The 13443-nt window shown below is 58.9% G+C and overlaps 6 protein-coding genes across 6 annotated transcripts; 2 read left to right on the plus strand and 4 right to left on the minus strand.

The window, feature by feature from the left end:
* Positions 1 to 24: 24 nt before the first annotated feature.
* Positions 25 to 2257, minus strand: MYCTH_2300999 (uncharacterized protein). The gene is made up of 5 exons (XM_003661464.1): positions 2131 to 2257; positions 1627 to 1929; positions 1393 to 1549; positions 802 to 1322; positions 25 to 745 (listed from the first exon to the last, which is right to left on the minus strand). The coding sequence occupies exons 2-5, from the start codon at positions 1784 to 1786 to the stop codon at positions 117 to 119; spliced, it is 1467 nt and encodes a 488-aa protein (XP_003661512.1). The 5' UTR covers positions 1787 to 1929; positions 2131 to 2257; the 3' UTR covers positions 25 to 116.
* A 2121-nt stretch (positions 2258 to 4378) lies between these two features.
* On the plus strand, positions 4379 to 7587 carry MYCTH_2301004 (uncharacterized protein). The gene is made up of 2 exons (XM_003661465.1): positions 4379 to 7277; positions 7370 to 7587. Exons 1-2 carry the CDS (start codon positions 4584 to 4586, stop codon positions 7469 to 7471), a joined length of 2796 nt encoding a protein of 931 aa, XP_003661513.1. The 5' UTR covers positions 4379 to 4583; the 3' UTR covers positions 7472 to 7587.
* A 192-nt stretch (positions 7588 to 7779) lies between these two features.
* On the minus strand, positions 7780 to 8717 carry MYCTH_2301005 (uncharacterized protein). Its single transcript, XM_003661466.1, has 2 exons — positions 8269 to 8717; positions 7780 to 8137 (listed from the first exon to the last, which is right to left on the minus strand). Exons 1-2 carry the CDS (start codon positions 8513 to 8515, stop codon positions 7884 to 7886), a joined length of 501 nt encoding a protein of 166 aa, XP_003661514.1. The 5' UTR covers positions 8516 to 8717; the 3' UTR covers positions 7780 to 7883.
* Positions 8718 to 8998: 281 nt separating this feature from the next.
* Positions 8999 to 11053, plus strand: MYCTH_47844 (uncharacterized protein; the record flags this gene model as incomplete). Its single annotated transcript, XM_003661467.1, has 1 exon — positions 8999 to 11053. The coding sequence occupies one exon, from the start codon at positions 8999 to 9001 to the stop codon at positions 11051 to 11053; it is 2055 nt and encodes a 684-aa protein (XP_003661515.1).
* A 149-nt stretch (positions 11054 to 11202) lies between these two features.
* MYCTH_2301009 (uncharacterized protein) lies at positions 11203 to 12426 on the minus strand. The gene is made up of 4 exons (XM_003661468.1): positions 12227 to 12426; positions 12053 to 12113; positions 11800 to 11929; positions 11203 to 11631 (listed from the first exon to the last, which is right to left on the minus strand). The coding sequence occupies exons 1-4, from the start codon at positions 12272 to 12274 to the stop codon at positions 11526 to 11528; spliced, it is 345 nt and encodes a 114-aa protein (XP_003661516.1). The 5' UTR covers positions 12275 to 12426; the 3' UTR covers positions 11203 to 11525.
* Positions 12427 to 12617: 191 nt separating this feature from the next.
* On the minus strand, positions 12618 to 13426 carry MYCTH_2125234 (uncharacterized protein; the record flags this gene model as incomplete). Its single annotated transcript, XM_003661469.1, has 3 exons — positions 12618 to 12845; positions 13059 to 13148; positions 13262 to 13426. The coding sequence occupies 3 exons, from the start codon at positions 13424 to 13426 to the stop codon at positions 12618 to 12620; spliced, it is 483 nt and encodes a 160-aa protein (XP_003661517.1).
* Positions 13427 to 13443: the final 17 nt, after the last annotated feature.

The raw sequence follows: 13443 nt of genomic DNA on the forward strand, positions 1-13443 counted from the left end.
CCCGGAGCAAAGAAATCAAGCGGGAAGAACGGAAGCATGACATCTCATATGTGCAGCGAAGAAGGTCCTAGAGAGAATCGGTCGCACCAGGAAAACCAAGAGATTGATTGGCATCTTTAATGCAAGCCATGGTGGTGGCGGTGGTGGAGATGCTGGTGCAGGTGCACCTCACGGCGCTCAATCTCGGCAGTACGGGTTGCCGTGACCGTGACCGTAGCGGTCTCCAACATGACGGTCTCGACCGTCTCGATGACGACGATCTTGCTGACCACGTTACCGTTGGTAACATAGTCGGTGCGGACAGCTTCGTAACCCTCGGGGACAGGAGGCTCCGATGGCGTCGGGGTGACGGTGGTAGTAGGGGTAGTGGTAGGAGTGGAAGTCGGCTCCTCGGAAGTCGAAATCGAAGTCTGCTTCTCTTGGAACACGCCGCCAGGGAGGATGTTATCCACGACACTGGACAAGGCGGGAAGAGGGTCGGGCAGCGGCTTATTGTGGTTCGCGGGTTCGGGCCCGTATGCAATAGCAACATTGCCGGGGAGGGTATCGCCAATCAGGCCGCTAAGCTTCTCACTCGCGATCATAGGAGGAGTAGGCATCCGGCACTCCTTCTGTTCTTGCTCGCTGAGGATGGTGAAGAGAGGGCAGTCCGAAATCTTGCCACTGGTTGCAGTGCACTGATCCACCGCAGCTTGAAGGTGGTCTTCGTCCCAGCCGCTGATGAAGTCGCCGTGGTAGCCAAAGCCTACAACGCAGAATTAGCATAGCGGACTTGATTCAATACCTAGCGGCGCGACATACCCTGAACGTCTCCGTTGGAGATGACAAACTCGCCCGGAATGCCAACGAAGTCCTGAGTTCTCCAGATGGTCTCGAAGAAGAGGCCGGGAAGCTTCACGTCGAAACCCTCGGGGCAGTTTCCATTAAGAACTGTGTCGGGGTAGGCGACGTGAGACTTTTGATCCGGGGAGCTGATGTCCTTGCCGTTCCAGCAGGAAGGGAAGGAAAGTTCAAAGCGAACTCCGTCCTTGCACTTTTCATCGAGGAACTGCTTGTCGGGCAGGTAGTGGCGGTACAGAGATGGCTCCGGCTCAGTGGCGTAGTTGAGGCAGTTGAAGCCGATCGCGCGCTGGGCAAGATCGGCTTGGCTCGTCTGGCCCAATGAAGCCCAGTTCGACTTGGGCGGGTCCGGCATCTTCACGTCGAGCCCGCCAACCGAGTAGTTGCGCCGATTAGTGTCACCAGCGACCATACGGAAATTGTTGGGGAACGCCTTGATGCCTTTGCTGGGATCCTTGAGGTCGGGATTCAGGAAGTAGTAGCTGAGAAGCGCGGTTAGCGCGTCCATTTTTTACGCATGCGCATGTCACTGAACAGCACTCGGAGACTTACGCAAGCATGCCACCATCCTGCAGAACCTCCTGGTATGAGCCATTGGCATGCCTGAAGTAGACGGCCGGCGCCCAGTAGGCTGACATGTCTTCGACCACAGCGCAAGAGGTGCAATCTGCATTGCGAAGGTCCTCGTACGTGGCGCTTGCGCCAAAACCTAAGGATGGCGTGTTAGCAATATGTCGCCATAGCGCACCAAATCCAGCACTATCAAGCGCAATGAAAAGGGCTTACCTGAAGACCCGTGGATCGCGTGGGCGTGCTTCGATGGGACGCCGGGATCAATCAGGGGATCAAGACGAGCGAGGGCGACACGGCCGCGGCATTCCATGCGCCAAAAGGCAGCGGCGCCGCTCACCGATGCGAGGATCGCAAGCGAAGTGTCAGTTCTCATCCTGCGAAGTGCAAAGGAGTGACTGGTAGGTTAGATATGTCAGGTTGATTGCGTAAAAAATTTAAATGCGATGTCGACAAAACTGTCGATTGGCGAAAGGAATGTTGGATGCTCGTCGAGGGAACAGGGCCGCGTTGAACGATCTACTGGCTCGAGGTGTTAGCGGCATTGCATGCCTCGCCTTGAATCGTTGTTTTCAAGTAGCACGGTTCGCAGAAGAAATAGTGACTGTGAGGCTAGCTTGGGACGAAACTATAACGTCGGGCTCACTTTCAGGGGGAGAAAGAAAGAAAGAAAGAAACGAGGAAGGTAACGTTGTTGCTCGGTTTTCATTCTCCACGTACCAGTTTGACCAGGCGAGGCGAGCGTAAACTGTCACGAACCACAGGTACAAGTAAAGCCGACTAACGGATGACAGTTCACAGCGGTGCGGTTCACAAGGCTATCCGAACTGTGACGCCAAAACTGTTGTCGCTCGTCGTCTGTGTATCGGTTCCGGTTGTTTGTACTCAAGAGCGAGTCTAGCTCTCTCGCACTAGTGTGATTGTTTGTCCGCGGTTGTTGGAGGTAGGCAGGCAAACTCGTCGAGTGGCAGATCAGGATCGTACCAAGAAACGAGAGTTGGCGGTCAATAGAAAGAACAAGAAAAGGAACGATACGGGATGGAACTCGTCGTCGCCGAAAAGTAAAGAACGTGGGCCCCAAATTGGGAAGTTTGGAAAAAAAATCGCGGAAGTGAGCGTTACGGGTCAGAAAGACTCGGGGTCGCAAGAATGGGCGGGCAAGGCGCAGGAAGGCGAGAGTAGGGAAACAGGGAAAGATGGTGTGACGAGCACTCAAAGATATCCCAAACGAGAAGCCCTCTCTGAATTCTGTGGTGGCCCCCCCAATCTCCCATCTGTCTCGGTCACACAACGCACGGCATCTTGCGGGGGCAAGGAATGGGAACAGCTAAGGGGAAGGGCCCCTGTCGAGGTTGGGCAGTCGCTCTTTCCCGAAGCAGTACCCAGTTCAGAGGTTCAGGCATATGATTGGCCGGATCATCTGGACAAGACTTGACATCTCGATTAAGGGGCGCCCTAGGGTTAGTCCCGCAGGACCTGGCGCATGGTGAGCCCGACTAACGCAGGAACGTACGCCAGTGCGCGCGCCGCTCGCTGCCGCTTTTCCGAAGGGGTGACCGCCGCAATCCTTGGGGAGGCGGGGTATCCCCTGTGACTGGGTATGAATGACCATCACGGCAGAAATAAGAGATTTGCGTCTGGCGCTCGCGCTGTTGGTCAGCTCCTGATGTGTGACGGTGATCACTTGTTAATTTCCAGGGATGCGCGCAAACCACTCCACACACGACGCTCGCCATCTTATCGTCCGTCACACTCATAGGTAGCAGCCCCTTTGTTGAAGCTGTTTAACAAGGTCCTCTGACCACCACAGCTCGTGTCCCGCAAACTTGCGATGCCGCTGTCGGCCCGCGCGCTACATGTAACATGACTCCGATACCGAGCGAGTTACGGGTAGTGGTGTTTGCGACTCGAACACTGCTGTATGTATACCTATGTTTGATCGAGTTGAAGGGAGGTGACTTGCGCACTACGGGAAGTGGTGTAATGATAACCTTAACTGCTGTGGACAGTCCTGAAAGAATGACGAGGCGGGGCATGTGCACTACTCTAGTAGGACGGATTACTACGGATTAGTACTGTACTGTACATCTGGGAAATGCAATGGGCTCCGCAGATTTGGATGCGCTAACCTAACTGGCTTGATGAAACAGTTTCAAGCCGTGACTTTCGCTAATGCCCAAGTTTCCATTCCTTGATTGGACACCAACTTATCCGCCGAAACGGAATGTATGGCCCCCAACAGTGCGCTTCCATTGAAGGCCCGTCGCAATGCAAGGTGTTGGGCATCGGACTGATTCGCTTCACCCCCTTTTCTTCACCTCTGATGATGTTCGCGACGGCACGCGGGAATTGCACCAGTTGAAAGGAGCCGGGAGAACAAACGTACTCTGGAATTTCGGGAATCTGTTTCACGAGAGGTATCACGGTAGTGTAGCTCAGCATGGCGATTCAATTCCGCGAATTGTCTGGATGTCGTCATGTTACAAACAATGGAATGGGCGGCCAGATTTCGAGGGTTTCCGCAGTTTGAATTGAGGAAGGAAACACATGCTTCGGTCCGGCGCAACGGGGCAAGGATGTCGCGTGGCCCAACCCACGGCCAGTCCGTCGAAGATCGCAATTGACTGATGAAAAAATCACCACGCGCACCGTATCATTGTTGTACAAACAAGTGGAGAGATCTACGTTACCACGGCTTACCTAAAGGGATTTGTCGCTTGTTTCCACTTGCGGGAATTCCCGTGAGGATGAGGTCAGACTGGAGATTCGGATGAGTCTTGCATGGGGATGTGGAAGCTTGGCATCGAGCGCCAACGGTTTTCGAGAGGATACCCTTAAGGCACAGCCACAACGTTTATGCTCTCGAGCCACGTGGCTGAGACCCACACCTGTTGACCGACTGCGTGCTTTCCTGTGGTGGCGTGCAGGCTAGGTACCTAAGGTACAGTACGACATCTGCTCACCATCTCCCATAACGGCCGCACCCTGGACTTACACTAGCGTTTGGGCCCCTGTGGCGCTCTGGTTCGAGACAACGCACATTGACACGATAGCTCCAGCCCAGTGTCACAACAGGCTGCCCGCAAGACCTGCCTGCTGCAAGTACACAATTACAACATTTTGCCCGCCGATGTCGTGTTGAGAGTCATTTTCTTGTCGACGTCTACCACACAATGGACGATCTCGCCGGCCTAAACTGGTCGGCGCCCAACCAGAAGCCCGCATCCGCGGCCACGCCCGCGCAATCGGCACCGACCAACCCCGCCATCCCGACTTACCCTTCCCTGCGTCCGACTCCATCGCCCTTCGCATCCGGCCGCAACAGCCCGCTACCGGCTCAGGGATCCGGAAATGCGGGAACCAAGTCACCAGCTCCCAAGATCGCTCCGGACAGCTTCGGCAATCTGCTAAACTTCGGGACCGGAAAGAGCAATGCAAACCTCAGCCTCCGCGAACGGCAGGACCAGCTAGAAGCCGAGAAGAGGAAGAAAGAAGAGGAGAGGCGTAGACAGGCACAAGCACAATACGGAGACGGGAGCTTTCTCGACTCGCTCGGGCAGACCCAATCGAGCTCGTTGAGGACACCGTCTCCCGCGATATCGGTTCCTTCATCCCTGCAGGGGCTAGACTCGGGAACGCATAACGGGAAACCAGCGACCGAGTCGGACGATGATTTATTCGCAGCCTTCAACGCTAGCACCAAGGTGGACAATTCGAGCTACTTCCCACCCCCCGCGTCGTCGAACACGCCTTCTTCCGCGAACGCACCAGCACTGGACCTCAGCAATCCCCAGGCTTGGAACACGTCAGGAGCACCTGCTGGGACATCTGTTGGGGGAGGCTTCGCCGACGAAGATGATGACCCGTTCGGACTGAACCAGCTGAAGAGCAATACGAGCCCCCCACCTCCCCCGGCTGCTGATGGCGACGACGACGATTTGTTGGGTGATCTGGCCAAACCAGTGGACCAAGTCAGGAAGAAGACAGGCCCCGTATTTGCCCGAGAGCCCGAGCCAGGGAAACCTATCGAGGATTCTTCTTCGGAATCTGAGGCCGAACCGCCTGCGCCTTCGGATGACCCGTTTGATAGGGCGGTTGCCCAGCTTGTCGAGTATGGCTTTACTCCCGAAAATGCGAGAAGAGGTCTCACAGAGAGTGGGGCGGGCCTCAATGTCCAAGCTGCTGTCAATTGGTTGCTGGACGACGCCCACAGGCAGGCGAAGGAGAAGCAGAAGGGCGGGCGAGGTGCAGGGGAACGATCCACGGAGAGGGGTGAACGGGCCTCGAGTCAGTCCCGAAGTAGCACCCCATCTTGGACGAAGGAGGGACAGTCGGGCGGTGGCGCCAGGGGGAGGGACAACCGGTCGCCCGCAAGTCTGGACGGGGATTTCGCCAAGGCGGCTGCTGCTGTCGGCTCGAGTTTCCTCAAGTCGGCCAACAATTTATGGAAGACGGGGCAGAAGAAGGTCCAGAAAGCGGTGGCTGAGTTTCAGCAAGACGGAGACCCGAGCCAGCCGAAATGGATGAGAAGCGCCCAAGGCCATGGCCGCGCTGAGGATACAGGCAGGCAAATACCCGAGGTCACAGACGAAGCTCTGATGCTGGAAATGGGAGGACCACCAGGAACGAGACCTGGGAAGGCAGCACCCCAGCGTCAAGACGCCGGCGAGGCACGCCTCCGCGAAACACCACCGGCTTTACCAACCCGGCCGGGGAAGGGGAACCAGGCGCCAAGATGGCAGCAAGCTCCGCAGCAATTCATGGACCCGCGCTCGCGACTGGGCAGGCAGGGAGCTGAGGAGGAGACTTTTCAAGCCTACGTTAGCCCTGCTCGGAGGAAGAAACCGGCGGCACAACCGCAACCAGAGGCGAAACCTGCGGAGACTGACGAGGATCTGCTGTTCGGCGAGGCTGCTCCAACATCCCGAGCTGCACCACAGACTCGCTCTGCGCAACCATCTCCGAGTCCCCAGCCCTCGTCTCGGCCACCACCTCCTGCTCCGAGACCTGCGGCCCCACGCCCTGCCCGTCAAATACCCGGCGTGTCCGCCATCGCGCTGCAAAACTCGACCAGATGCCGCCTAGAGGGTACCGCGCACTTCAAGCGCGGCGACTTCGCGGCGGCCCACGCTTCTTACACCGCCTCGATGACTGCCATTCCACAGGACCATCCCCTGACCATCCTGCTCCTCTGCAACCGCGCGCTGACTGCGCTCAAAACGGGCGATCCGCGCCAGGCGGTCCAGGACGCCGATGCGGCCATCCAGCTGATCGGCCCCGGCAAGGGCGAGGGCGAGTACGTCGAGCTTCAGACGACCGACGGGACACCCGGCGAGAAGCGCGACATGCGCGACCTCTACGGCAAGGCGCTCACTCGCAAGGCGGAAGCTCTGGAGCAGATGGAGAAGTGGGCCGACGCCGGCGCCGTGTGGCAGCTGTGTATCGAGGCCGGGCTGGGCGGGGCGACGGCCGCGGCCGGCCGGCAGCGGTGTCAGAAGGCCGTCGCGCCCAAGCCGGCGTCGTCGACGCCCAAGCCCGCATCGGCGTCTCGCGCTGCGGCCCCGCCGCGCCCGCGGCCGTCGGCGAACCCGCAGAAGAGCTTCGAGGCGGTGGAGCGGCTGCGGGCGGCGCACCAGGCGGCGGAGCGCGAAGGGGACGAGAAGCTCGCGCTCGCGGACAAGGTGGACGCGCGCATCGCGGCCTGGCGGGACGGCAAGCGCGACAACCTGCGCGCGCTGCTGAGCAGCCTGGATACCGTGCTGTGGGAAGGCAGCGGGTGGAAGAAGGTGGGGCTGCACGAGCTGGTGATGGCGAACAAGGTCAAGGTTGTGTACATGAAGGCGATAGCCAAGACACATCCCGATAAGGTGAGTAGTCTAGTTTACTTAATTGTCCGCGTTTCTTTGCGTGGGCTAGCGCGGCGCGTGTTTTGGCTAACCTGGGTACGACTTGCTTGCAGATTGCGCAAGATGCGACGACCGAGGTGCGCATGATTGCGGCGACGGTGTTTAGCACGCTCAACGAGGCGTGGGACAAGTTTAAGGCGGAGAATAACTTGTAAGGAGTCCGGAGGATGAAAGATGAAGAAGACGAAGAAGAAGAAGAAGAAGAAGAAGAAGACGGCGATGATGATGATGATGATGACGACGACGACGACGACCGGAGGGCCGGTCAGAGAGACTAGAGATGACACAAGCGATGTCTGCCATGGATCGTAGAGAGTGGGGGTGCGTATCTGGGAGCATCTGGGGAGCATTGGAAGGCATCAAAAGCCTCCTACTTATGAGATGAAATGAACCCGAGGAGCCAGTCTACGCAACCAACGCTAGCTAGCAACCGCAAATGTGAAAAAAACTCCACGCCATGCAAAAAGATGATGAGAGGACCCGATAACCAAATACCACACACAAGCGCCATGCCGCCCTCCCTCTGCCCTCTTCCCAAAACACACATCCTCCCTCCCCCCCCTCCTCTCACAGACCCAACATGCGTCTTACCCCCTCGCGCACCTTCTTCTCGTACTCGGCCCTGTTCTCGCGCCACATCTTGGCCGCCTCCACGTTGGCGGGGCTCTCGTCATTGGGCTCGGCCAGCATGCTCATGACCGAGATGAGGATCTTCTCGACGCTCTGGATGGGCGACCACCGCTCCGACGCGTGCTCGTAGTGGTTCGGGTCGTCGCCGGGCGGGTGCAGGATCGAGATGCAGACCAGTCCGCTCGGATACACTGAAAAAAAAACCTCTCGCGTCAGCAAGGGAGCGCCTCCAATCCAATAAAGAAGAGTAACTAACGCAGGCCAAGTGGTAAAAGAGAAAAGGGGGGGAGGGGGTTGAGGGGGGTTAAAAGGGGTAGGGTACCATTCGGATGCCAGATCTCGCCGAGGAACTTCATTGTCGGCGGCGCGAGGGGGTAGTCCTTGGGAAAGCGCAGCTCGGCGGGGAAGACGCCGCCCTCAAAGGGGGTGCCCTCGGGCCCCTGGATCAGCGCCTCCCAGTGCAGGAGGTCGTCCTCGGAGACGGGGCCGGCCGTGATACCCTCGGGGGGGTTGTTGGTGAGGGCGCGGTATTCTTGGAGGAGGCGGCGGTGGGCCGTTGATTGCGCCATTCTTCCCTTTTTTCTTCTCCTGGGCTTTGTCTCACTTGCGGTGGAGGTCTTTTTTTCGCTTCGTTTTGTAATTTTAATTAGGAACCGGGATAGGGTGGTGATGGAGTGGACTGGGAGTTAAAGCAGTAGGTTGGTATTGCCGTATAGGTGTATGTATGTACGGTGTAGGTTGCTCAATGAATGGGGAAGCCTAGAGGGCCACGGGTTACATAGGAGCGCGGTATGTGGGGCCTGACGTCCGAAAGTTGGCCGCTTTCGCGGGGTTGGCGTGCACATAGTGTAACAGCCCCTGTAGCGAAGCTCTGGCCATGCGCAGATCGGGCCTTGGCTTGGCGGGAAGTTGCCGGAAGGATGGAGACCGTTCCATCGCGTCGGTTAGTTATTTTTCTCGTCTTTCTCTTGTCTCCAACCAAACACAAAGTGTGTCGTACTATGCTTGCTGCCCACGTCAATTGAGGCTGCATCCTTCTTGCCAGCGCCGCAATGCCGCCAGCACTGGCTCTCGGGAGGGCGCTGAGCCGGGGGCGGGGTCTCCAAACACGGCCCAAACCGGCATCGACTTGCCTCTTTTGTTCTCTCGCCCGCCCGTTCCCTCGCTCAGCAGCAAGAACGACAGCAAGAACAACGGGCCCCCTCCGATTACAGGAACGCACATCCCTCGCCCCTTGGATACCTCGGCTCTCCGGGCGCTGCTACCAATCGACCGAGTCACTCTCTTCGGATCCCCGCGCCGATCTGCGCCGCGCCCTCCTCGACCTCCAAACGCACGCCCCAAACCACGTCAACCTCCCCCGCCTCCAGCTCGCCCTGCGCAACCTGTCGGAGCCGCCGGGTCGCGAGTCCGTCCGCGTCGCCGTTCTCAGCGTGTCTTCCGACGGTGCCGGTGGCAGCAGCGGGACAAACACGACGACAAGCACCGCGAAGCGTCTCCTCCGCCTCGCGCTCGCCGACCCCCTCCGACCGGCCGCAGCGTGGGAGGCGCGGCTAGAGCGACGCGATGCCGCTGGTGACGGTGCCGGGTCGTCCCCGCTTATTGTGCGGGTTGTCGGAGCCGATAAGGCGGGGAGGGATGCTACGGCCGGAGCAGCAGGTGAGGGGGAGGAGGGGAGGGAAGAGGAAGAAGGGTTGAGAACGGTGGTCAAAGAACATGTGATTCCCGAGTTGCGGGTCTCGACGCCCTTGTTGCGCGACGCCGAGTTGGAGATGCTCGTTGCTGATGCGGGGGACGCCCTTGCTGCTGCTGCTGCTGCTTCCTCCGGAGCCGCGGTGGATGATCCCGTGCTGGTGCCGACGGTCGATGTGGCGGCTACGACGGCGGGGCACGTGGCGCCGATCGGGACACCAGTGCATCTGGCGCTGTTGGTGGGGGATGGCGTGCGCGGGGCGGCGTCCATCCTCGCGCTGCCGGTTCTGGAGGGGAGGGACGTCGTCATGGGGGTCGTCAATTTCAAGGGTCTTGGGAGCGAGGATGCGGCTGGTTGCCCGCTTGTCGCGGTCAATGTCGATGCCGCCAGCGAGGGCCTGGAGCTCTTCCGCTCCGACGTTAGCAACGCGATGAAGTACGAGGCGCTGTGGACCGAGGCCAACATCGGCCCCATCAGCGAGTGGCTACGGAAGAGCGCGCTACCGGACGGCGAGGGTGTCACCAAGGCGCCCGTCCGGAACTTGGTCAGGTCGCTGCTGCGGAGTGCTAGGGCGGCCGTACAGGGGGAAGAGGCTCGCGACCTGGCGGCCGAGCTCCGCACAAAGGTGCAGCCCGAGTCTGTCGCCCACTTGGACCGGGCTCTGGCCGACTGGGCGCAAAGCGCCCACCAAGAATTACAGCAGCAGCTGGATACCGCCTTTACCACCGGACCATGGAGCAAACTGGGATGGTGGAAGCTCGTCTGGCGAGCCGATGACGTTGGCATGGTGACGTCGGAGATGGTAGCCCAGCGTTTCCTCCCCCGGGCGGAGCAGGGATTAATTTTTCTCGCCGGCCGCATCCAAGAAGCAGGTGTGGTGGAGGGGCAGCAAGGAGCGCCCCTATACCCGGGACCGGCATTACCTGGGCCTTCGACTGCCGAGCATACGGGGCAGGACTCGGTTGCGCCCGGTGTGGTCAGCAAATGGCCGTCCCACATCCCATTCACGAGGCACTATCTGCAAACGAAGACGGTCCCAGCTCTCCAAGCCCTGGCGCAGAAGCTTGTAGTACAATCTGCCAGCTTGGCTGGGTTGAGCACCGCGCTCACGGGCCTCTCGTACCTCTCGGGGTTTGGAGCATATGAATGCGGAGCCATCGCAGCGCTGGGCATCGTGCTGAGCTGTAGGCGTCTCCAGCAGAAGTGGGACGCGGCAAGGGAGTACTGGGAAGGAGAGGTGCGCGAGGAGGGCCGCAAAGCGATTCGCGCAACAGAGGCTAGCGTTGCTGAGGTCCTCGATAAGGCGGGCAGGACGCCCGACCCGGCGGCCAATCGGGGCGCTCAGCTGAAGGAGCTGCGCAAGGCCGAAGAGATCATCACGCGGGCGGAGGAGGCGTTGGCGCGCATGAAGTAGGCCTGGCGGGCTTTCTCGCCGTGTATAGCATGTATTTTTTTTGTTGCATCCATCTAGATGTAGACGAGACTGATGAGTCTCGAGCCAGCCGGGGCTTTGGTGGCGCGCGTCAGCCCTGGAACGAAAAGAGATACCATATCTGAAGAGAAGACATGATACGTACCCTAAGCGCCCAGGGCCAGTCAGTCTCTCGTCAAATGGCGAAGGTGCATCCTCCCGACTTCGCACACGGCAGCCAGCCCCTGTCCACCACCGGAAACTGCTTGTTCTTTCCACCTTCTCCCTCGTATATCCCCGTATGTATTTTCCCCAATACCTTCTCGAGCTTCTCCACTGCTGCATAACCCAGAACGCCAGACCAGACATGTCGACCTCTTTTCTCTTTTTTCTTCGGGTTTACCGTAACGTAACAACGACCAGCTTTTGCGCGTCCTGGTTTGGCACCCCCGAAGAAAGAACCACACACACGCTTTTACCTCCCACGACCACCAGCCCTTGCCCTGCTGACCGTCGCCCTTCCTCTGGCGAGACCGACACCCCTTCCGCGGACGTTACGGCTGCGGAACATGGGAGCGTTCCTAAACGAGAAACAAGGAAGTCAGCCATACGTTCCTCGCTTGCGTATACATCCATTTCCTTCCTCTTGTCGAGACCTGAATAACAGGCCGGAGGGGAGGAGAAAAGGAAGGAGGCGGAGAATAAGATAACCGCGCGAAGGCGCAAAAAAAATCCAGCGGCGAACGCACCTCAGCATGTCCGGGACGATGAAGAAGCGCACGTGGCTGCCGCGGATGTAGACCTGCTCGAGATGACTGACGCGCCCGTCGCGCGCGGTCACCGTGATGTCCTTGAGCTGTACGTTCATGTTGTCCTCGGCTGTTGTTGTTTTTTTTCCCACGTCATGCGTCTCGCGTTGTCAGCGGGCTTTGCTCCTCTCATTTCTCACTTATCGGGGACAATTCGAGCGCGAGCGGCTCGGAAGTCGGGGTAGGCGCGCACCTTCAATCAGCTTGCCTCGGTAGGTCTGGCCCGAGGTGATCTCGAGGGTGACGATGTGGCCCTGTTATGTGTCATGCGATCGTTAGTCGGGGGGGCGTTAGACGATATATGTATTCCATATTTACACAGTTTGGGTTCGCGATTTTGCAAGAGATCAAGGGGACAATTGCGCACCTGGGCCTCGTTGAGAAGTTTAATCGGAATGCCGATGCTGGACGTCATCTTGGGTGTCGTCTGTTGAGTCGCGAGGCGGTTGGGTGGGTTGTAGGTGGATTGGCTGATGGCTGAAGCGCGATGCAATCGACTCCCTCACTATGCTGCCATTGATTTTACGACGCCGCATCCAAGGTACTGCGAGTTGGTGTAGCTCGCAGATCTGACTGGGCTTGGCGCGAACACAGAGCGCGGACCAACACATACACTAGCACGGCAGTACGGAGCTACTCCGTAGACCCACTGTGCTCCGTTCTTCCAATCTCACACTCACACTCTCACTCTCCTAGCTCGCTCTTTCATTTTTCATCCGACATCGCTCGCACGCTTCCGTCCGGCCTCTCAGGTGCGATTATTGTTCTCCGCCCTCAGAGCCAATGCCGATGAAGTGTGCCTCGATCGACCACAGCCGCAGAGCGCAGTAAGGACAGACTCGAGATTTCATAGGCGCCACGGTGCCCCCAAACGGAGGCGTTCCGGGCTCGTCATCCGATGCTCGCTCGCTCCTGCATTGACTGTATTGGCCGATTGGCGGCCGATTGGCACCGTTCCCGGCCTGTTCATGGATGCCGGAGCCAACCTAGGGCGTCTTGAGGCGTCAGCATGCCGGAGCGGGGCGACCGGAACCCTGGAAGGGGCTTGACGGGAGCAGTGTGTTCTTGCGGCTAAAGCGGCCCAAAAAGTAAGAGCGCTTTGCCGCGACTCTACGGGTGTCGGCCGTCCCTGTCATGTGAACCCGGGTCGGGTTCCATGATAGGTGCCCGGCGTTGCACCCGCAGGTCTATGCTGGCACCGTTGGGCAGCAAGCCTCCTCGCACCGCCGCGACATGAGGCAGCTATGATAGGTTGATGTCCGTTTCGCGGCTCTGAGCTCGCCCTCTCGCTGGGTGAACAGAACAGTCGAATTGCCGTTAGCAAGCGAACGGCTTCCCTCTGATTCATTGGGGAGTCCGGATGTAGGCAACAGTTACGGTGCTTCCCGCTCCAATCACGGACCTTGCCACAGTCAATCTCTTGCGCGCCCATATTGTTCATGAGCCGGGCGTCAGACGTAGGCTGCGCCTCTCCGTCTGACAGTCGCGTCACCCTGGTGTTATGGATTCTCCCGGGCTGTAGAGCTTGCCCATAAATCCCAAGAGCGCCCTCAAACAGACCGAGCATCGTCCCGTTCCCGGGAC

Source organism: Thermothelomyces thermophilus, chromosome 2, assembly GCF_000226095.1.
Source record: "Thermothelomyces thermophilus ATCC 42464 chromosome 2, complete sequence".
Taxonomy (NCBI): domain Eukaryota; kingdom Fungi; phylum Ascomycota; class Sordariomycetes; order Sordariales; family Chaetomiaceae; genus Thermothelomyces; species Thermothelomyces thermophilus.

Bases quoted from the DNA above. Each gene is read 5' to 3' on its own strand.
- MYCTH_2300999 (XM_003661464.1), bottom strand. From the start codon at position 1,786: ATGAGAACTGACACTTCGCTTGCGATCCTCGCATCGGTGAGCGGCGCC. The intron at 1,323-1,392 runs GTAAGTCTCCGA...CGCGCTTCTCAG, and splicing joins CAGGATGGTGGCATGCTTGC to CTACTACTTCCTGAATCCCG. The intron at 746-801 runs GTATGTCGCGCC...TCTGCGTTGTAG, and splicing joins CTCCAACGGAGACGTTCAGG to GCTTTGGCTACCACGGCGAC.
- MYCTH_2301004 (XM_003661465.1), top strand. From the start codon at position 4,584: ATGGACGATCTCGCCGGCCTAAACTGGTCGGCGCCCAACCAGAAGCCC. The intron at 7,278-7,369 runs GTGAGTAGTCTA...ACTTGCTTGCAG, and splicing joins CCAAGACACATCCCGATAAG to ATTGCGCAAGATGCGACGAC.
- MYCTH_2301005 (XM_003661466.1), bottom strand. From the start codon at position 8,515: ATGGCGCAATCAACGGCCCACCGCCGCCTCCTCCAAGAATACCGCGCC. The intron at 8,138-8,268 runs GTACCCTACCCC...TTTTTTTTTCAG, and splicing joins CGAGATCTGGCATCCGAATG to TGTATCCGAGCGGACTGGTC.
- MYCTH_2301009 (XM_003661468.1), bottom strand. From the start codon at position 12,274: ATGACGTCCAGCATCGGCATTCCGATTAAACTTCTCAACGAGGCCCAG. The intron at 11,930-12,052 runs GTGCGCGCCTAC...AAACAACAACAG, and splicing joins CCGAGGCAAGCTGATTGAAG to CCGAGGACAACATGAACGTA. The intron at 11,632-11,799 runs GTGCGTTCGCCG...TTTCTCGTTTAG, and splicing joins ATCGTCCCGGACATGCTGAG to GAACGCTCCCATGTTCCGCA.